This window comes from Pogoniulus pusillus, chromosome 13, assembly GCF_015220805.1.
Source record: "Pogoniulus pusillus isolate bPogPus1 chromosome 13, bPogPus1.pri, whole genome shotgun sequence".
In the NCBI taxonomy this organism is placed as follows: domain Eukaryota; kingdom Metazoa; phylum Chordata; class Aves; order Piciformes; family Lybiidae; genus Pogoniulus; species Pogoniulus pusillus.
In genome coordinates, this window is record NC_087276.1 from 21,407,424 (window position 1) to 21,428,059 (window position 20,636).

A 20,636-nucleotide genomic window follows, 5' to 3' on the forward strand; every position below is an offset into this window, starting at 1 on the left:
ACATTAGGTTCAGTTTTGCACCCCTCAGTCCAAGGAGAACAGCCCCAACCACCTACCTGCTGCTCCCCCTTCCTCGGGGTGGGGGGTTCGGAGGCTGCCCCGGCACAGGGAGGTCCCTCGAACGGAGCTGCGGTAGCGATCCTCTGCTTCTGGCTCAGCTGCAGCAGAAGACAACCTCTGTAAGGCATGGCCCTTGTCTGCTGGACCCCACAGCTCCTGTGTTCCTCTCCACGGGGCTCCTGAGGCCTGTGGGACTTGCAGCTGCTCTCTGAGCCCTGCACTCGGCCATGACCTCATGCTAACCCTTGTGAGGGTGGCCTCACTCCTGGAGGGTGCTCCAGGAGCGGAGCAGGCTATAAATGTTCCCACCAGCACACGGTGAGGGGATGTGTGCCCAAGGATGGGACATGCAACTGCCTTTTCCAGCAGGACTGACATCCACCAGCTCATTGTGCACATGAAACTCCAACCCTGGGCTAGGCTGGTCCAGCATGATCCAGCTGACCCCTTCTTGCCTTCAAGGGACAAGATGAGAGTGGGACCAGCACTGAACTGCTACCTGGAAGAACCAAATTATCTGATGGAATGGTCCATGAGCAGTTCAGTGCAACCTCATGTCCAGGCTTACAGCAGGATGAAGACAGCAGAGCATCAGCCTTCATGGTGCCCAACAGCCTGATGCTTGGACAGCCCAGGACACACAAACATCAGAGATCACCACTGAGTTTGGAAGAAGCCCAGGTGAGGAACTAACCCAAATTCAGAGATCTCTGGCCATTGCCCTTCAACACACAGACACACACATCATGCACCAGAACAACCAGACCTTCACATAGCCAGAGACTGCTCCTTTCACCAGAGAGGCTGAAAGGAGCCAGGGACCAGCCTGTGACCTGGGACAACACCCTGAACAACCTGGTCCTGGGAGATTCACTCCCATGTTTTCCTTCTCTGCCAGGGCCTGGAGACATCTGCTTTGTATTCCTGAAACCCAGCTGCAAACTGCAGCATCTTCATTCCCTCTGAGGTCTTCTAGAGTTTATAAACCAGTTTTGGAGGCTCAGTTCTTCAGAAGACACAATGTGTTAGGTAGGTTGGGCCATGACTCTGCACACACAAACCAACTCAGAAGGGTTCTGTGCACAGCAGAGAGGATTTGCCCCAGAATTTGAAGCTGTTTCTCCTTGTAAGGGAAAAGTTGTGCTGAAGTAACTGATCCTCCAAAAGCCTCTCTTCAATCAACATCTCTACACTGAGTCTAAAATGTAGAATCCCAGACTGGTTTGGGTGGGAAGAGACCTTTAAAGCCCATCCAGTCCAACCTCCCTGCAGTCAGCAGGGACATGTGCAACTGGAGTAGGTTGCTCAGAGCCCCAAACAGTGTGACCTGGAATGATTCCAGGAATGAGGCATCTCCCACCTCTCTGGGCAACCTGGGCCAGGGTCTCACCAACCTCCCAGTAGAGAATTTGTTCCTGACATCAGCACAATTTAAACAGCTTAGAACAGACAAAGAAAAAGAGAAACCCAACTCAAAGATGAAGACACTTCACTCCAGTTGCCCCTCACTCTTCTGCTGCCTGACTGCAAAGCCCAAAATCCCCAGCAAACCACGGCTGGGCTCTGTGTTGCCACAGCCCCAGGGATGATGAGAAGAGGACCAGGAAGGAGAATGATCACCAACTGCCTTCCAAGTCTTTTTGGAGGAGCAGCACTCCTAGGCAGACATGATGCTGCTGGAGGAGCCATGATCCCACCTCATTTAACCCTGGATACCTGTGTACATCTGACTGCTGCAGACATTCCCAAAGGACACCACTGGAAACATCCTGAGGGACACTACTGGAGATATCCCAAAGAACAGCACTGGAGACTTTTCGAGGGACACTACTAGAGACATCCCAAGGAACAACACTGGAGACATTCTGAGGGACACCACTGGTGCCTTCCTGAGAGACACCACTGGAGACATCCCAAGGGACACCATCTTCACCACTTATTCTGTCTCTCTGCTCTGAACATTGCCCTTAAATCAGGGGTTTCCTTTCAGGACTTCCTAACCTCTTGACAACTCAGGCAGCTTCCAAAAGCCTTTGCTCCCAGAGACAACCTCTCAGGTGGCATCTCTCCCCTCTGTGCAGATTCCTTCCAAAACACAGCTCCTTGGTGCAGAGAAGGTAACCTCACCCCTGACACTTACAGATCAACCTCATCAGCACCAGGAGCTGGAAACTCCTCCGTGCTGCTCTAGTTCCTGTGCTGGCAGGGCGTGGGCAGGAGCCAGGCAGAGCTGGCTGCACTATCTCCATCCCAGCCTGCTCCCAGGGTCCTGATGGGACATGATGTGTCCATGTTGGAGCACGGTGGCTTTCCTCTCACCTGCCAAAGACTTGTAACCAAGAAACCTGGCAATCTTTTGCTGGCAGTGCTCCTGCTCTTCATAGGTCAGCAGCTGGTAGATAAACTGCCAAATGACTTGCTTGGCTGGTGTGTCCAGCACTGGGTACACGTCCACGATCAGAGTGTCAATGTTCCTGCAGGACAGGAGAGAGGCCTGGGCAGTCAGCACGTCCCTCAGGCACAGCCCCACCACACCGTGTCCCTCAGCATGGGTCTTGGTGCTGGTTTTGCCTCTGGGTTATTTGGGTATGAAGAGATTATCTCGATGTGGAGATGCTGAGCTGCCAGTGAGGGAGGGAGTCCCTGGGGAAATGGAGCTGGGAAGCTTTGTGCTAGTGGAGAGAGTAACCCCCTGGGTGCCAGCAGCACCTGCAAACCTGCTGGTTCCCGAGTCAGCCAGGGCATGTGGGGAGTCAGAGGAGTAGGGGAGCACCAGGGAGCAAAAAGAAAGTCTGGAAAGACCTGAATTTTGGCCACCAGCAGATAAGGAAGCTCAGGGAGAGGGCGGTTGGGCTGAAGGCTTGATCTTGGCTCAGTGATGTGTAGGGATGGTGGAAGTGCTGTCAAGGATTGCAGGACTGAGTGCTCAACTCAGCAAGGAGGATAAAGTAGTGTGGAGGAAGAAGGCTGTTGTGAGTATCATGAAACCACCTAGTTGGCCATGGGGCAGGAAAGCAAATTGATCTACCATGTTTTGAGACCAAGGCCAGGCTGCTTTTGTGCTGAGAAACTGAGGCAGAGAGGATGCATCGAAGCTCACTGCAACTGTTATGGAGGTAAGAGTAAGAGCATCTCATGAAGGTCCCTAAAGGTGGCAGAACATTGCTGCCTCCCGAGGGGCAGGGATGGGATATACAAGGGGGAGCTGAAAAATGAGGAGGTTCAGATGCTGCAAGGACTTCATTAGTGATGTGTCTTGGGGGTGTTCTCAAAGACGAGAAGCAATTGGAGCTACCTAGAGCCTGCCAGAAACCACTTGCTAGGTTTCTTCTGGGTTTTGGCTAGTTTGCCTTTTCTGTGGAGCTGGACGTGGCTCTTGGCTGTCAGAAGCCTATTCAGAAAAGGTCAAGTGTTCTAGAGGAGCAAGCAGAAGGGTTGTCAAGCCCTGGAAGAATCTGCCCAGGGCCCATGGAGTCCCCATCCCTGGAGGGGCTTCAAAAGCTTGAAGATGTTGTGCTGAGGGACGCAGCTTGGTGGTGACCTGGCAGTGCTGGGTTAATGGGTGGACTTGATGATCTTACAAGTCTCTCCCAACCAAGATAGTTCAATGATTCTACTATAAAAGGATCAGGTCTGCATTTCCTGGTTGCAGATGCCAGGGCCCAGTTCTGCTCCCCCAGCTGTCATTCCTCGAGCTGAAAATGCCCAACTAGGGAAGGCCTAGGAGAAGAGCAGGCTCAGGAGAGCACAGAGCAAGGACTTCAGTGATTTCTGCTTTACCAGGGCAGTGTTAGTGATGGCTGCACCTCAGGATTTTTCACTCAGATGGTGCTGAGGGAGTTTATACAGCTGTGCTTCCCCTGGCACCCACGGGTCCAGCAGCACCCAGCCTCTCCAAGGGCAGGAGGGTGGATGCTGTGGGCTGGTGAAGCCTTTGGCCTGAGCCACGGTGCCCAAAGGTAACTTCATGGCTTTGTGCTTGGTAGTTTCTGTTCTCTCTTGCCATCAGTAACCTCAACACTGAGGGCTTTTCTGCAGGTCCATCTCAAACCGAGGGTTTGGATCCTCTGATCCTTTGGTCTTTACACCAGCAAGTGACTGCCTGGCCCTGGCTGGTGCATCCACAGCCCATGTAGGGCCTGGGAGCCTGAGCAGCAATGGGGCAGCCTGGCTTGGTTGTTTCAGCAGTGGAAAGATGCAACAAGGATCTCCAGGATCTCCCAACAGCCAGAGGAATGGCACATTCACCGTGGCATAGGAAGGTTAAAGATCAAGGGCAGAAAGCAAAGTCTGGAGCCTGCCAGAGGCTCAGTGTTGACCTTTACAGCAGGGTAGAGTTGATGCTCTCCATTGCAGGATGAGGGTTCTGTCTGTCCCATGCTGCCACCAAGGGACTGCTGCAGCCAAGATGCTGGGAAGAGTGAGGAGGCCAAGAGGAAAATGTGGTGAGATTCACTGAAGGAGGCAGAACAGGATCTGTGGCTATTTGGCACAGCCAGGCAGCAAGAGAGCCCACACCACTGGGGACCAAGGTCACTTTTTGAGGGGTTAAGGGGTGACCAAATCCACTTCAAAAGCCAAATGGTCTGCCCTGTCCTTGGGCAAAGCTAGGGAAACCAGAGCTCAGTGCCAATGTCCTCACAGATCCACCTTGGAGACCGACTCTGACGTGGGCATTGCCACCAGGCCAGTGCCAGCATGAGAGGAATGGAGCTGCCAATGAGTTACCGATGTTGGAAGAAGCCTTCCAGTGCTTTGCAGATGGTGTAACGCTCTGGGGGGGTCAGCAGGTGCTCCAGCTGCTGGGTGAAGGTCCTTCCTTGGATCTTGATGCTAGAGGGGAGTATCTCTGCCACCCACTGCAGGGAGGTGAGGGCGGAGGAGCTGCTCGGGGAGTCAGCAGAGTCAGAGTCTGCAAGGTGCAGGTAGAAAGAAAAAGAGACTTCAACAGCAAAGGGTTGTAGCCAAGGGTAAAAAGGCTTGTCCCCAAACCAGGGATGGGTCCTGGGGACAGCTGCACCCACACGATGAGGGGCTCCATAGAAATGCAGGTCCCGGTGTGCTGCTACAGGCATTGTTACCTCGGGACAACCAGGGGCACAGTGGCAAGGTGAAATGGCTCCTCTGGAGCTGTGACCACCCCTGCCTTCCCTCTCACACTCTGGACCAGCTGCTCTGGAACTCCTGACTCTTCCAGTAGGTCTGTGGACCTGCTGGAGATGAGCAGGGGTGCTTTGGCTGGGACGCTCCCTGGGATCTGTCTCTTCAATAATGCTGCTGCCACACTTTCTGGGGTCACATGTGGATAATTTTCCTGCTCTGGCTCTCTAAAGCCTCTGCTCAGATTTCAGGACACTTCATGATAATCTTCAGCTTCAAAAGCAGCATCAGCCAGGGGTTACCTGTGAGTGATCTGAGGCATGGAAGGTCACGAGTTTTGTCACCCTCATCTGCACTGGGCCCTGTGCCACCTCTGCAGTGAGCACAGGACAACACACATGGCTGGGAGAAGGAAGCCAGCCAAGGCTGCAGGATGCTCTTGTCCATGTAGGAATACTGCCATGGCAGTGGGAGCAAAATTCCATCTTTTTCTGGGATTTTGCAGGGGCAGTGGAGCAGCTCAAATGCCACTGGCTCCGTACTGGGAGGCACTGAGGTGCTCAATTTTGTTCCCAGTGCCCATGCAAACAAGTTGCTACCACAGAGCTCCTAAGGTGAAGCTCTGCAGAGTCCATTGCTGCTCTGGAGGGAAGAGCCAGTCCCCGGTTCCCAGCCCTGTGCAGCAGGACCCCGATAACACATCAGTGCTCCTGCCTTTGCACACCTCTGGAACCACAGCAGCTGCGGTCCTACCCCGTGGCTGCTATCACCCTTACAGCCACCAGCATTGTCCCAGACACCTTCTTTTCCCTCTGGCTCCCTCAGCAGCAGCAAACTAAATTATTCATAGCAGCAGTTGTTGTGAAGAGCACACAGGCCACACACAGCGGTGGGATTCGCACAGCCACCACCAAGGCACAGGGTTGGATTACCTTGGTCAAGTACACGGCACAGACTGCACATAAAGGACATTGGCAAGGGCTGTCAAGGACAATCATACAGTAGGATGAATCCTTCTGGAGAGCAGCCAAGCTTCAGATTAAGCCTGGTCCCAGACGGCAGTCAGCAGCGTGCCCGGGTGAAGCCTGGTCCCAGAAGGCAGACAGTAGCATGCCCGGGTGGGAGGAGCACCCCTCTGGGCAGCATTAAACCTGCTGAGCCCATGGAATGTGACTATTCCCCCCTGCATGGGCAACTGGGGAGCCAGCCTGGGGGGCTGCCCTGCTCCACACCCTCTCTTCTCCACGCTCTTACCATTGGAGAAGTTGACGATCCCCTCTTCCACCACCAAGGTGGGCATGGCCCCACTGCCCTGCAGCATCGACACCACCTTGTCATGGGAGCAGTTCCTGTGGGGCACAGGAGAGCCCAGGTCAGAGCTGTAGCAGCAGGGAGTTTGCACTGCCCTCTGTTTAGCTTCACAAAAGCCTCCTCCTGCTGCTCAGAGCCAGGTCATGTTGGACCCTGTGGTGATGCCCTGGACTCCCACTCCTTGCTTGGTTTTGTCTGTACTGCACAGAGAAGAGCAACCCCAAGGGTGGACTGTATCTGGTTCTGGGCACCCCAGCTCAAGGAGGACAAAGAACTACTGGAGGGAGCCCAGCACAGGGCCACTGGGACAGTGAGGGGACTAGGCCATCTCCTCCAAGAAGAGGCTGAGAGAGCTGGGGCTGTTTAGCCTGGAGAAGAGGAGGCTGAAAGGGAATCTTCTTAATGCCTACAAATATCTAAGGGGTGGGTGTCGGGAAGGTGGGGCCAGGTACTTCTCAGGGATTCCCAGTGACAGGACAAGAGGTAATGGGCATAAACTTGAGCACAGGATGTCCCACCTAAACACGAGGAGGAACTTCTTTACTTTGAGGCTGGCAGAGCACTGGAGCAGGCTGCCCAGAGAGGTGGTGGGGTCTCCTTCTCTGGAGAACGTCAAGGCTCTCCTACACATGTTCCTGTGTGATCTGCTTTAGGTGATCCTGCTCTGGCAGGGAAATTGGACTCAAAGGTCCCTTCAGGAGTCCCTTCCAACCTCTACTATTCTCTGACTGTGTGAGGGAGAGCCCAGGTCACCCCCATGATGGAGCTCCCCAGTATAGCCACATCAAAGGATGTCCACCCTGAGGCCATGGCTGGGAGGCCCTTTGGCAAAGGCAGAGGTGATTTGTGTTCCACTCAGCCACAGAAGATGAACCTTCCATTTAAAATGAGATGTGGTTGAGGCTCCATCCCTGAAGACAGTCAAGGTCAAACTTGATGGGGCCCTGAGCAACCTGATCTAGTTGGAGATGTCCCTGCTGACTGCAGGGGGGTTGGACAAGATGACCTTTGAGGGTCCCTTCCAGCCCAATGCATTGTGTGACTGTGTGAAATGATTCAGTTCTGCAGGTCTCTCTTTGCCTGTCCTAATTCTGCATGAAGCAAACAAACAAACAACACAAAGTGGGTGCAAAAAGCATTTTTACAGGCAACCAAAGAAAAATTGTCCTTGGAGAAGGGCATGGGCCAGGGCTCACCAAAATACAGGCTCAGAGGACAATCTCCAACTGTCTCCTCTGTTTTCTGGCAATGCTGCATTAGCCAGCAGTTTGCTGGATCAGCTGAAATGTGAGCCCCTGAGCACTGACAGCAGCAGCATCAGATGTTTAACCTTTAAATATTCATCACTCTCCCCCCATCCTGTAGCCTCTTTGCTCTTGCTTTTTCTGCAGGGAGGCCAACTCCAGGACATTCAGGCTGCAGCCATTGCCTGGTGAGGTGCAGATGCAGGTCTGCTTGGATGGCTTTTGTGGTACACAAATAACAGAGAGAAGAATGAACTTCTGGGTGGAGATGATAGAATCCTAGAACGGATGCAGTTGGAAGGCACCTTAAAGATCATCCAGTTCCAACACCCTTGCCATGGGCAGGGACACCTTCCACTAGACCAGGTTGCTCAAGGCCTCATCCAACCTGGCACTGAGCGCTTCCAAGGTTGGAGCCTCCACAACTTCTCTGGGCAAACCATTTCAGTGCCTCACCACTTTCACTGGCAGAAATTTCTTCCTGTTCTCCAGTCTCAATCTCCCCTCTTCCAGCTCAAAGCCATTGTCCCTCATCCTATCGCTCCAAGCCCTTGTCAAAAGTCCCTCCCCAGCTCTCTTGTAACCACTTCAGGTACTGGAAGTCTACTCTAAGGTCTCCCTGGAGCCTGCTCTTCCCCAGGCTGAAAAGCCTCACCTCTCTCAGCCTGTCCCCATAGGGGAGGTGCTGCAGCCTCTGATCATCTACAATACTACTGTTGAAGCCAGGTTGTGTAAAGGAGTAGTCAAGGAGATGCCTGCATGGGGTGAACCCCCTTGTGCCCTTGTCTCTGATGCACAAATGAATGAGTGAATATGGATGTGCTTGGCCACCACCAGTCCTTGTGATCTCTTTTGAAGAGGCTCTTACCTCATGTCCAGACCATTGAGGAAGAGAATCCTGTCTCCAGGTTTGAGAGCAGCCTTCTCAGCTGGGCTCCCTAAAGAAGTAGGAAACAAAAAGGGCTTTAGCTGGTGGATCCCTGTAAGACAGGGATTGAGTCCCAGATCCCCAGGTGCTCCATGCCCAGGGATGCTCGCAGGGCAGGACATCTGCTGCAGCTGGATTATCTGGCTAGGCTGGAGCCATTGTTCAGGCAGGATGATGCCAGCACCCAGCTTGCAGTGGAAAGACAGGTGAGATTTCAGGTTCTTCACTGGACACTGACATTTTCCAGCCTTCAAAACAGGCAGCATATAAAGCCAGAGTAAATTGTACTAAACCCATGAGACTTCCAACTCAAGAAACTCCACCACTGAGCCTCCAGAAAGTCCCTTCTGCTACTTTCTAGAAAGCAGCAAGGACTTTAAATTTGGAGCTCCAAAGTGTCTCTTAACCTTGTGGCTGGAGGTTTACTCACCTGGCAGAACAGACTCGATCCACACTGGGGCATGGCCACGCAGGGTGAAGCCAAAGCTCCTGCTGCCTTTGTAAACTCGCACAGTTCTGCAGGTGAATCAAAGCAAATGTGACAACAGAGCCCAGCTTTTGGGCCTTGGTCCCTTTATCACTCCATCATGAGTGCCCAAACCTTTGATATCAAAGTATCTTTCAAATGGGAGCCCCCAAAGTGTGTCCTGCCCACAAGGAGAGATGCTGGAAGGGGCCCCATGAGCATTGCCTCTGCATTAATGACTGAGTTAATTAATCCATCATCTAGTCATAGAACCATAGAATTGTTTTGGTTGGGAAAGACCTTTAAGGCTAAGTCCAACCACCAGCCTAACACCACCATGTCCATTAAACCATCTCTTGAGGTGCCATGTCCACATGTTTCTGACACATCTTGAGGAACAGTGACTCCACCACTGCCCTGGGCAGCCTGTTCCAAAATCCTGGATGTCCTTCAAATCCAAAGTGTTTTATAGTGGAACATGGGATATCACTTACATGTTACACAGGAAGAGAGACAAGATGTTTAAGGGGACAAAGTTCTCCTAGGCTGATGAAAAATTAAATTCCACTAGGAAAATTTGGAAGGAACATTAGGAAATGTCCCTGTTGGGAGGCTGATTTGGGCTGGGAATTGTTCCCTGCAGGGAGCTGGGGGAATGCAACATCATCAAGACCATTTTACAAGCAGCAAACTTGTGGTAGGAATCAATCCAATGCTGGCAGGGAGAGATTGTGCTGAAGTTTGGGTAAGTCACACCAAAAGTTCTCCTGGCAGGAAGGTGGGAAGGCTGCAGCCCAGCACCCTGGAGATGCCAGCTGGAGACTTGGGATGTGCCTGAGGCTGAGCAGTCCCTCCTGGGAGGATTCCCTGGATATGCTGGCAGAACAAATCCTGCTTTCTCATTTGGGATACAGGACTGGGACTGGAGCAGAAACCAGTGTGGCACAGCTGCTGAGGGCTGGCCAGATGGCAGCAGGAAGTGGGTTAATCCTTCTGCAGCAGGGATTGTCCCTCTATCCTCCTGCAGCCACAGCCCTGCACCCAGACACCTGCTGGGCAGGGCAGGAGTACAGCCAGCTCAGTGCATGGGTGCCCTGCATCCCCCTGGCACGGCTGGGTACCCAGCAGCATGGGGTCATGGGATGGGTTTGGTTGGAAGAGATCTTTAAGATCTTGGAGTCCAACCCTTACCCCAGCACTGCCAGGTCACCACTAAACCGTGGCCCTCAGCACCACATCTCCATGGCTTTGAAACCCCTCCAGGGGTGGGGAACTGCATCACTGCCCCGGGCAGCCTGGGACAGGCCTTGAAAAGTCTGAAGGGGAAGAAACTGTTCCTCATGTCCAACCTAAACTTCTGCTGGGGCAACTTGAGGCTGTTTCCCCTCGTCCTATCATTTGTTCCTTGTGAGAAAAGATCAACCTCCACCTGGCTCCTACCTTCTTTCAGGGAGTTGAACAGAGCAGTGAGGTCTCTCCACAGCCTCCTGTTCTCCAGGCTGAACCACCCCAGTTCCCTCAGCTGCTCCTCACCATCCCTGCTCTCCAGACCCTTCTCCAGCTTTGTTGCCCTTCTCTGGACCTGCTCCAGCCCCTCAATGTCCTTCTTGGAATGAAAGGCCCAAAACTGAACCCAGGACTCAAGGCATGGCCTCACAGTGCCCAGTACAGGGGGCCAATACCTGCCCTGGCTCTGCTGGCCACACGATTGCTGAGGCAAGGCAGGCACTAGCAGGCACCTTGCAGCCAGCCAGCACAGGAGCTGACATCCCCTCACAGCCTGTGAGCCCCATCACAGTTCCTCACACCTGTCCCTGCCACAGCAAGGGGCAGAAAAGGTGGCCAAAGCCAGGATAATGGGCACAAACATGCCCAGCCTTCGAGAAGGAGAGGGCATAGCATCACAGAATCATTTTGTTTGGTAGAGACCTTTAACATGATGGAGTCCACCCATTAACCCAGCACTGCCAGGTCACCACTAAACCACAGCCCTCAGCACCACGTCTTCATGGCTTTGAAACCTCTCCAGGATCACAGGATCAGAGGTTGGAAGGGACACAAAGAGATCATTGAGTCCAACCCCCCTGCCAGAGCAGGACCATACAATCTAGCTTAGGTCACAGAGGAATACATCCAGACAGGCCTTGAAAGTCTCCAGAGAAGGAGACTCCACAGCCTCTCTAGGGAGCCTGTGTCAGTGCTCTGGGACCCTTACAGTAAAGAAGCTCTCCCTCTTGTTGGGCTGGAACCTCCTGTGCTGCAGCTTCCATCCATTACTCCTTGTCCTATCACAGGCAGCAAGTGAGCAGAGCCTGTTCCCCCTCACCCTGTCCTGACCCCCAGCCCTCAGACATTTATAGACATAAATAAATCCCCTCTCAGTCTTCTCTTCTCCAGACTAAGCAGCCCCAGGTCCCACAGCCTCTCCTCACCAGGCAGCACTCCAGACCCCTAATCATCCTCACAGCCCTCCCCTGGACCCTCTCCAGCAGATCCCTGCCCCTCTTAAACTGAGAAGCCCAAAACTGAACGCAGTACTCAAGATGGGGTCTCACCAGGGCAGAGCAGAGGGATGGGCACTCATCATCTGCATCCCAGGAAGGATCTCACCCACTCCATACACTGAAGACATCCCCTTTCCTCCTCCCTTCCTCATGCCACCACCCCTGATCAACCCACGCTGCCACCACGAACTCAAGGGCACCCAGGAGAGGTGTTACCTGCGGGCAGCCCCCGTGGCCACATTGCTGGCGATGAGCGAGGTGGTTTTCCTCAGGCTCTTGCTGACCTCCTCGTGGCTGCGGGGCACGGAGCTGGCGCGGGTGGAGACCAGCAGCCTCTCCTGGTGGTCCTCGCTCCGGCTGCGCCGCAGGCGGTTGCTGTGGTGCTCGCTCTTGGAGCGGCAGAGCTTGCTGATCAGGCTCTGCGACACCACCTCGTCGAAGCGCTGCCGGTGCTTCTTGGGGATGAAAATCCTGCAAAAACCCCACAAGCCCAGCATGGGACCTTTGAGATCATGCAGTCCAGCCCCTCCCCCCAACACACCCCCTGCTCAAGCAGGGGCACCCACAGCAGATGGCCCAGGATGTCCAGCTGGGGTTGGAATCTCTCCAGAGAAGACAAGGCAGGGGAGTGAAGAGTGGGGCTGGGGCAGCTGTGGGACAGAGCTTTGGATCCAGCCACACCTGGAAAGGAAAGGTCAGAGCAGCCCCAGCCCATTGCGTGCTCTTGGTCTCAGTCTTCCCAGAACTGCAAATACCAAGGCTGGGGACACTAGAGAGGGATGCTGGGGACACCAGGGACACCAGCTGTATCTCTTTCTCCATTCCCTGCACAGAGAGTGATCCAAACAGCTCAGCTCCTCTTCATGCATTCCATGCCTGGACTTGCTGGCCCCAGTACACCCGTGACAAGGTTCTGCTCACAACTCATTGCCTCCTCCCACGCTGACAACCAGGGAGCTGACCACATGCAGGAGACCTGATTTATGACCACTGCCCCCACGGTGCCCATCCCATCGCTGCTCTGCTCTTCTCTGTGTGATACCCTCGGGTGAGGGTCTCAGTGTGCAAATGCCTCCTGTGCTGCTGGTGCCAAACTGCCTCCTCCAAACCTGCTTCTTCCCCAGCACATTCTTGGAGCCCCCAAATATTGTTCCCCATTTTCTGCCCCAGCTCTGGACCGGGAGCCCTGAACTCTGCTCTCCTGGGTTCCAGATTCAGCTTCTACCACTCTGCAGCTCCCACCAAGCCAGACAGGAGCCTCGCACCCTTCGGGAGATGTTGGTGCTGCAGGGACGAGGACGGGCACGGTGACACTGCAGGCAAGGAGACACCACTGGGAGCTAGCTCTGTTTCAGGTCACCTCACTCTGCCAGCAGCCAAGGGATCTTTGTGCCGCCTGCAAGGATCCCCCTGGGACCCTCGAGGGATGTGCATTGAGCACAAAGTGAGTCCCAGGAGGGTGCATCTGCACTGCTCTCACCCCAGCTGACTGTTCACCCCTGTAACATGAGAAGATGCTTTTCCTTTTTCCCCTTTCCCTTTTCCTCTTTCCCCCCCTTTTCTCCCTTTTTAATTTCCCCCTTTTTACCTTTTTCCTCTTTTCCTGTTTCATTTCTCCTCCTTTTCCTTTCTTTTTGTCCTTTTTTCTTTTCCTTTCCACTGTTATTTTTTCTTTCCTTTTTTTCCTTTCCCCCCTCTCTCTTTTTCTGTGTTTCTTCCCCCCCCCTTTCCTTTTTCCCTTTTTTTTCCTTTTCCCCCCCTTTTCCCCCCCTTTTCTTCCATTTTTTTCCCTTTTCCACCTTTCCCTCCTCCTTCTCATTTTCCTTTTGCCACCACAACAGTGAGACACTAACACCATTCTCACCTACTCCTGCCCCCTCACTGGCACATCTGGGGGCTGTTGGAGGAGCTGTTACTTCTCTGTGTTTCTATAGCAACCCCTTCCTGCACCCTGCCTCGTTAGACAACTCACCTTGTGAAGTTCATTAGTGCTCCTCACCTCCAGCCAGCAGAATGCACTCCCTACATTAACACCACCCCTGACACCCGAGGGGGTGTGTGTGAGCGTCACTTCAAACCACCCACAGACCACTTCTCCGGGAAGGCTCCAACTGAGCCAAGCTTTCAGGTGGCACCAGAGGACCTGAAGCGACGTCATGACACAGCTGTGGTGATGGTGGCTGCTAATGACGTGTGTCTGGAAGGGCTGGGGCTCGTGGGGTGCTCCCAAGGGGTCCCCTGCTCTGCTTGAGCAACTTCTCTGAAGGAACCCAAAAGCCTGGGTGAAGTGAGAGGAGAAGGAAGAGGAGGAGGCTTCAAATCCCAAATTGATCAGGACATCTCTAGAGGCTTTCAGACTCACCTGGACATGTCCCTGTGTGACCTGCCCTAAGTGATCCTGCTTTGGCAGGAGGGTTGAACTGGATGATCTCCAGAGGTCCCTTCCAATCCCATCATTCTATGATTTTATGATTGACCCCTTCCAACAAAAGACAGGATTCCAAACAAGGGCTGATGCTCTGGATAGGAGCAGACAACTCCAAGCTGTCCTGTGGGTGACACCAAAGCATTTGGTGACAATTTAAAACCAGAAACATGTTGGTGCAACTCAGTCAGCTCAGGATGAAGCAGAAACTCCAAAGGAGTAGGACTGAGCTAGTAAAGAGCTGACCCAGCTGTGAGGAGCTCCTGGGGGAGCTGGGCTGCTGCAGCCCTGTGCCATGCAGGGATGCTGTGCTGCAGCAGTGAGTCCTGTCATAGAATCATAGAATGGGTTGGCTTGGAGGGGACCTTGAAGATCATCTACAGGCAGGGGCACTTTCTACTAGACCTTGTCGATCCCCTGTCTAACCTGGCCTTGAACACCTCCAGGGAGCAGACATCTGCAGACATCCACAGCCTCCCTGAGCAACCTATTTCAGTGTCTCACCACCCTCACTGGAAAGGATTTCTTCCTCATCTCCAGCCTAAATCTCACCTCCTCAAGCTTCAATCCATTTACTCTTGTCCAGTCACTACAACCTCTTAAAAAGTCCTCTCCCATCTTTCTTGTAGCCACTTCCAGATACTGGTGGGCCACTCTACAGTCTCCTCAGAGTCCTTGCAGGACCCCCAAGCCTCTGTCTCAGACTGGGATCCCACCAGGGAGAACTCCATGTTCCTCAGGCAAAAGGAGCACGCTCCCATTTCAGCTGGCCAAGTTAAACTGGCCCTGCTCATTCCAGCAGAGCTGTCCCACTTTGCACTCAGTGCTGCTTCAAACATCAGGCTTGAGGAGCAAAGGGTAGCCAGCTCAATAGCCAGGCACAAGGACTGGCTCTGAGGCTTCCACCATGCATTGGCTCAGCTCACACAGTGCCTTACCCAGGAGAGGAGGCAAATGGCTGGTGACAATAGCCCTATGAAGGCCTGCAAAGCAGCTTCCCCCTGCAAACGCCTCTGGGAGAGCTTGCAGCATGGCCTCATCACACCCGAGGTAGCCTCAGTGCCTCTGGGGTGGCACCCTCCAAGCTCCCCAATACCCAGAGGTTCAGCGGGTGCTGGCCCCCAGGCTGTGTGCTCGTGTTTGATCCTTAATGAAGGAGCCACCAAAGGCAGCACACAGGGGGGCATTAGGCAGTGTTGATGCCTCAGCCTGTCCTCTGCTTCGGAGTAATGCCACCCGTGCAGGACTGGCATCAGCACCAGCACCGGGGGGATGGTGCCTGGTGCTCAGCAGGAAACCACAACTACTCCTGCAACACTCTGCCATCCCAGGGGAGGGGTCCACCTTTGCCTGCTGGAGGGGAGCACAGAGACACCCACCCTGCTAGCAGGGGTCAGCCTGGGACCAGGGGCAGCCCTGCCATCCCATCAGCTTGTGACAGGGCCTAGGAGAAATGCAGGGCTGACCCTGTGCCTCCAGTCTCCTTTCCCTCCTCCTCTTCATGTGCTCCAGGTGAGCCCTGGCTCTGTTCCCTGCTGGAAAGGCAATAGGAAAAACCTCCCCATCCTTGAGCACTGCAGCCCTGGCATGAGGTGCACTGAGACCCTTGTGCTGACCTTGCCATGGCACCAGCACACACTCTTTGGGAAGGTTTAGTCCATTTTGGGGTGAATTTAGGGCATCTTCCAGGATGTGAGAGGCCCCAGATCCTGCAAGCTCTCCTTCACTCCCTCTTCATAGAATCATTAATGTTGGAAAAGACCTCTAAGATCACCAAGTCCAAGTTCAAAGCAGTCCACTGGGGAATCCAGCTAGCCAGAGCCCATCCCCAGCTCCTTGGCTCTGGGACTCATACCTCACTCTTCGTCATAATCACTATTTTTATTTCTCCCAGGTGGACACTTGCAGCTCCCCTCTGCCCCATTTCTGCAGCCTGAACTTGCTGACAGCTGCCTCCCACCAGCCCACCCCCCTGGAAGCCCACATTTCATGAGGGCACATGCACTGTGATGGGCACCAAGCTCACTCAAATAGTCCCATCCCAAGCTGAGTGCTGAGACTCACCAATGCAGGATGCATGCCCTCAAACAGGGCAGCAGTGGTGGCTCCATCCCCAGTGGGACCTGAGGAAACCAGCTCCAAGTCTGCCCAGTGCTGGTAGTCAGCCAGGGCTGGGTGTGAGGAGCCTCCAGTGCTCACTCCATCACACCCCCTTCACCATGCAGCATCCAAAGACTCCATCATCACCTCCCACCACATTGCTGGATCAGTCATAGAAACAAAGCAGACCCAGATGGGCTCTTCCCCAGCCCTCTGCCCCCAGTTTTTCAGCTGACCTTTGCTCAACTCCCTGCCAAGAGCCCATGCCAGTACAGGATTGTAGCAAGGCTACACCAGAGCCAGGAGGCAAGGTCCAAGGTGCCCACAGCTAAAAGCAACATCACAGACATTGTGGGGCTGGGGCAGGAGGCTCTCCTGGCACACCCAAGGCCACGGGGCTGGGGCAGGAGGCTCTCCTGGCACACCCAAGGCCACGGGGCTGGGGCAGGAGGCTCTCCTGGCACACCCAAGGCCACGGGGCTGGGGCAGGAGGCTCTCCTGGCACACCCAAGGCCACGCACGCCGCGCAGGGAGCCGAGACCTTACCGAAAATGCCGGGAGAAACTCCGGTCCTTTCCCATTTGTCAGGCCGGGATGGGAACAAAAGAGAGACGCTTCAGATCCTCATGCAGCTGAGTCCCAGCCTCGGCTCACGCCCACGGCATGGCTGGATCCAACAACCAAACCCTGCACCAGCCGGTGCCCCCCCTGCCACTTGGCACCCCTGTGGTGCCCAGGGACCGCAGCCAGATGGGCAAACTCTACCTGGGCTCAGCCCCTGCCTCCCCTTGCCCTCCTCTCCTCGCCACGCTCTCAATCCTGGCCAGAGGTTTATCATCTACCCACTGTCCCCTTCTTTTATCTAGTGCCTGCTCTGCCCTCCCTGCTCCAGTTCAGCTCCAGCTCTGCCCCCCCCCTCCCCCGATCCAGCTCTAACCTCTCCAGTCCAGTTCTGCTCTAGCTCTTCTCCCACTTCTACCCTTCTCGCTCCAGCTCTACCCTCCTTGCTCCAGTTCTACTCCAATTCTTCTCCAGCTCTGCCCCAGCTCTTCTCCAGCTCTGCCCCACCTTGATCCAGTTCTGCTCCAGCTCTTCTCCAGCTCTAACCACCTTACTCGAGCTCTAAGCTCCCCATTTCAGCTCTGCTTTCCCTGCTCTAGATCTAACGCCCCTGCTCCAGCTATGCCCCCAGCTCTGCCCCTGCTCACAGCCACCAAGCCTGTCTCTTCCCCTAAAACCCGCAGCTGCTGTAATTTGCAGCTGGAAGGATCTGGTAGCAGAAAAGGAGGGCACACAGCTCGGCGCTGAACTCCGGGGGGATGCCTCCCTGGTGCTAATTAGTTGACTTCTAAAGTGCTTCTGTTTAAATTACAAGCTGCTGTAATGGGTGAGAAACCTTAAAGGCAAAACGGCGGCGGCGGGTGTGTGGCTGCTGGGTGCAGGTGGAGCCGCCCGGGCTGGACCAGGACCAGGATCAGGATCAGAGGGATGGGCTCAAACCCAGACATGGAGCATCCACAGGGTAACATGGGATAGAAGATTTAAAAAAGCATCTTTCATCTCAAACCCACCATCTTTAAACACAGCCCTGGTGTTTGATGAAGAGGATGTGAAGCTTTCCCAAGGCTGCCAACATCAGACACAATCTGCGGGCAGCAAAGGAAGGAAGAATGAAAAATGGATGATTTAGCCCCAAAACAACTCGCAGAGACAAGACCTTGAATCTGTCAGTTGTGCAGAAAAACACATCCCAGGGTGGATTAAAACACTGAGCCACACTTGGATTAGATCTGAGCTGCGCTGGGCAAACAGCCACCGTCTGGAGTGGCACCTCTGTCCTGGCAGCAGGCCAGCACTCTAAAATTCATAGCCTTTGGGGTGAGAAGACTCCTATATGGCTTTATCCACCCAAGGAGGCTTCTGCTAAGGAGCCTGGCGAGAGAATTCCCATCCCTTATCCACCTCTGTGCACGGGTAAGGGAGTCAGGAGCCTTGTGCTGGCCACCAGCCCTGGGGGGGAAGTGGCACCACCAAATCCCCGTGCTCGAGTAAGGACCTGCTCCAGCCTGGGATAGCCACAGGGCTGTTAGGGCATTGTCCCCGGGAATGAGGAGGCTGTAATCACTCATCTGGCTGCAGATGTTCTGCAGATGTGACCATTCATTAAATAGGAATGAGGGTGCTTCGCCATCTGCCAGCACAGACACGGTGGGGTGCAGTGGCCATGCACTGGGCTCAGGAGTCCCTCACAGCCCTTTCCTGGCCACCCTTGCTCATTCCCGGGGACAGTCCCAAACCTCCAGCCCCACACAGCAGCTCTGAGGGTGGGTCACCCTCTCATGGCACATCCCTGCATCAGCTCCAGTAAGGATTGATCTGCCAGTAAGAGCCACCCATGCCTGGCTGGGGGTCACCTTCCCCATCAGCAACCACATCCCCATGGTGCTTTCACCTCTCCCAAAGCCAATGTCCCTATGCCCACACCACAGGGGGCACCAAGAAATGGTGGCAGGAACAGGCAGCCCCACAGCTGCCAGGGACATGAAGACCTTCAAAGGACCCACCAGAAAGGCTTTTTCTGCAGCTTTCAGCATGCCCAGCATCACCAAGTAGACAGTGGGGATGGCAGCCAGGTGGGTGGGTGCAAACATCTGCTTGATGCAGCCCCACCAGCCTCATGGACACCCTGATCCCTCCAGCACACGTGCGACCCTAACAGCCACTGTAACAGGGAGACATGAGGCCACCAGCAGGTCCTGGGCACCTCATGTCCCACACCAGCAGCCCACATCTGCTCTGGGAACGGGGACTTGTGTCACACTCCATCTTTTGGAGCCACAGAGAGCAGTGGACCTCAGGCTGAGGTCCTGTCCCCAAACCTACTTCTGCTGGGAACAGCAGCATGAACACAGCTTTCCATGGCTTGCTTCAGCTGCTGGAACACTCAGCCCAAGTAACCATTTCCCAAACTGAAAGTGAGGGCTCAGTGATGGGGTGCAGAGAGACCAAGTTGATTTAATCAGCATCGCAGCCACCGTTTGATTCATCACAAGGAATTAATCTCCTAACAGGAGATTTAGCACTAAGGCTTTTTGGTCATGACCTATTTGAACTCAGCCAATAAAAAAGGAACTCTGCTCCCAATTCTTTTCACTGATGGCATGGTTTGGTTTTTTGTTGTGGGGTTTTTTTTTCCCTCTTTTCCCTGCTGCCCTAATTCCCTTTTTTTTTTTCTTCTTCCTTTCCTTTTGGGGTGGGGGGAAGGCAGTTGAACATATGTTGGGCTCTCAGATTAGGGATTTTTTTTAACAGAGAACAAACCAGAGCTGCTTTTCCTCCATTATCATCACTGTGGTTTCATGGTGGGTCTGCCCTGACCGTGGGCAGGAGGATAATGTCCATGGGCAGCGTGGAGAGCCAGGAAGGGACTTTTAACAGGGTTTGTAGTGACAGGACAAGGGACCACGGCTTTGAGCTGGAAGAGGGGAGATTGAGACTGGAGATCAGGAAGAAATCTTTGACAGTGAGGGTGGTGAGACACTGGAACAGGTTGCTCAGGGAGGTCATGGATGCTCCTTCCCTGGGTATCCTCCAGGCTGGATGAGGCCTTGAGCAACCTGCTCTAGTGGAAGGTGTTCCTGCCCATGGCAGTGGGGCTGGAACTGGATCATCTTTAAGGTCCCTTCCAACCCATAGGACTCTACGAATCAGGCAGCAGCTAGAGCAATGCAGGCTGGGGGAGGGGGTGAGGAGGGAAGGAGGAAAAGGGGGAAGGTAGGGTCATTCATGCTGCGAGCTGCATTGCACCTGAGGGAGCTGGAGGAGTGGGTATGTGAGGGGTGGGGGATGGCTGTGGGGAAGCAGCACGATCCACAACATCTAAATCCCGGTGGCTAAAATGAAATTTCTCCTCCCGAGGCAGTCGCAGATGGCAGGAGTGTTGCAATAGGGGGTCCATGCCAAGCGCTTTTATTGCCACGAGAAACAAAAGCCGAGACAAATAGATCGTATTTGCAGCATTATGAAAATGAACTGGGCGGAATTTCTGCCTTGATAAGGGAACCCCTGGTGGGCAGCGATTTTCTCTTTGCCAGGGGATCAAAAGAGGCTGCAGTCGGAGCAGTTGCTCCCCACCGAGAACCACCACCTTCAGGTTGTCCCCAGGGAAGAGTGGCTGGTTGAGAAGCGCCCGGACCCTAACCGAAGCAGCAAAGCACCAAACTAACCCTCACGCATGAAACTGAGCCCATGACAATGACCTAAAGGAGATTCAGGGCAGCTCGTAGCATCCTAAACAGCCCCAGGATCACCCAAGGGGTTAACACGGCCGAGAAGGAGCGGCTGGGTGGGCTCCGGAGCACGTCCCCGCAGCTCAGGTCCCCGTTAACGCCATGATGTCCCCTGTGAGCATCACCAGTGGTGTGGCATGCACCAGGGCAGTGGGGAGGGGGTATCCCCATCACTCCCCCATTCCACCCCAGACAGCTTTGGAACATAA

General features: G+C 54.3%; 1 protein-coding gene across 5 annotated transcripts in view; it reads right to left on the minus strand.

Moving 5' to 3' along the window:
• Nucleotides 1–20,636, minus strand: part of GRID2IP (Grid2 interacting protein) — a 47,809-nt gene that overhangs the window by 14,981 nt on the left and 12,192 nt on the right. For 3 of the 5 annotated variants that reach the window (XM_064153447.1, XM_064153448.1, XM_064153446.1), the window contains 7 exons: nucleotides 11,830–12,084; nucleotides 9,074–9,159; nucleotides 8,584–8,653; nucleotides 6,415–6,509; nucleotides 4,789–4,972; nucleotides 2,380–2,534; nucleotides 57–158 (listed from right to left, as the gene is read on the minus strand). In XM_064153447.1, coding sequence (XP_064009517.1) covers nucleotides 57–158; nucleotides 2,380–2,534; nucleotides 4,789–4,972; nucleotides 6,415–6,509; nucleotides 8,584–8,653; nucleotides 9,074–9,159; nucleotides 11,830–12,084 — 947 coding nt within the window. Of the gene's footprint in view, nucleotides 1–56; nucleotides 159–2,379; nucleotides 2,535–4,788; nucleotides 4,973–6,414; nucleotides 6,510–8,583; nucleotides 8,654–9,073; nucleotides 9,160–11,829; nucleotides 12,085–16,684; nucleotides 16,940–20,636 lie in introns of those variants that run through there. The other 2 variants (XM_064153445.1, XM_064153444.1) reach the window with 1 other exon arrangement.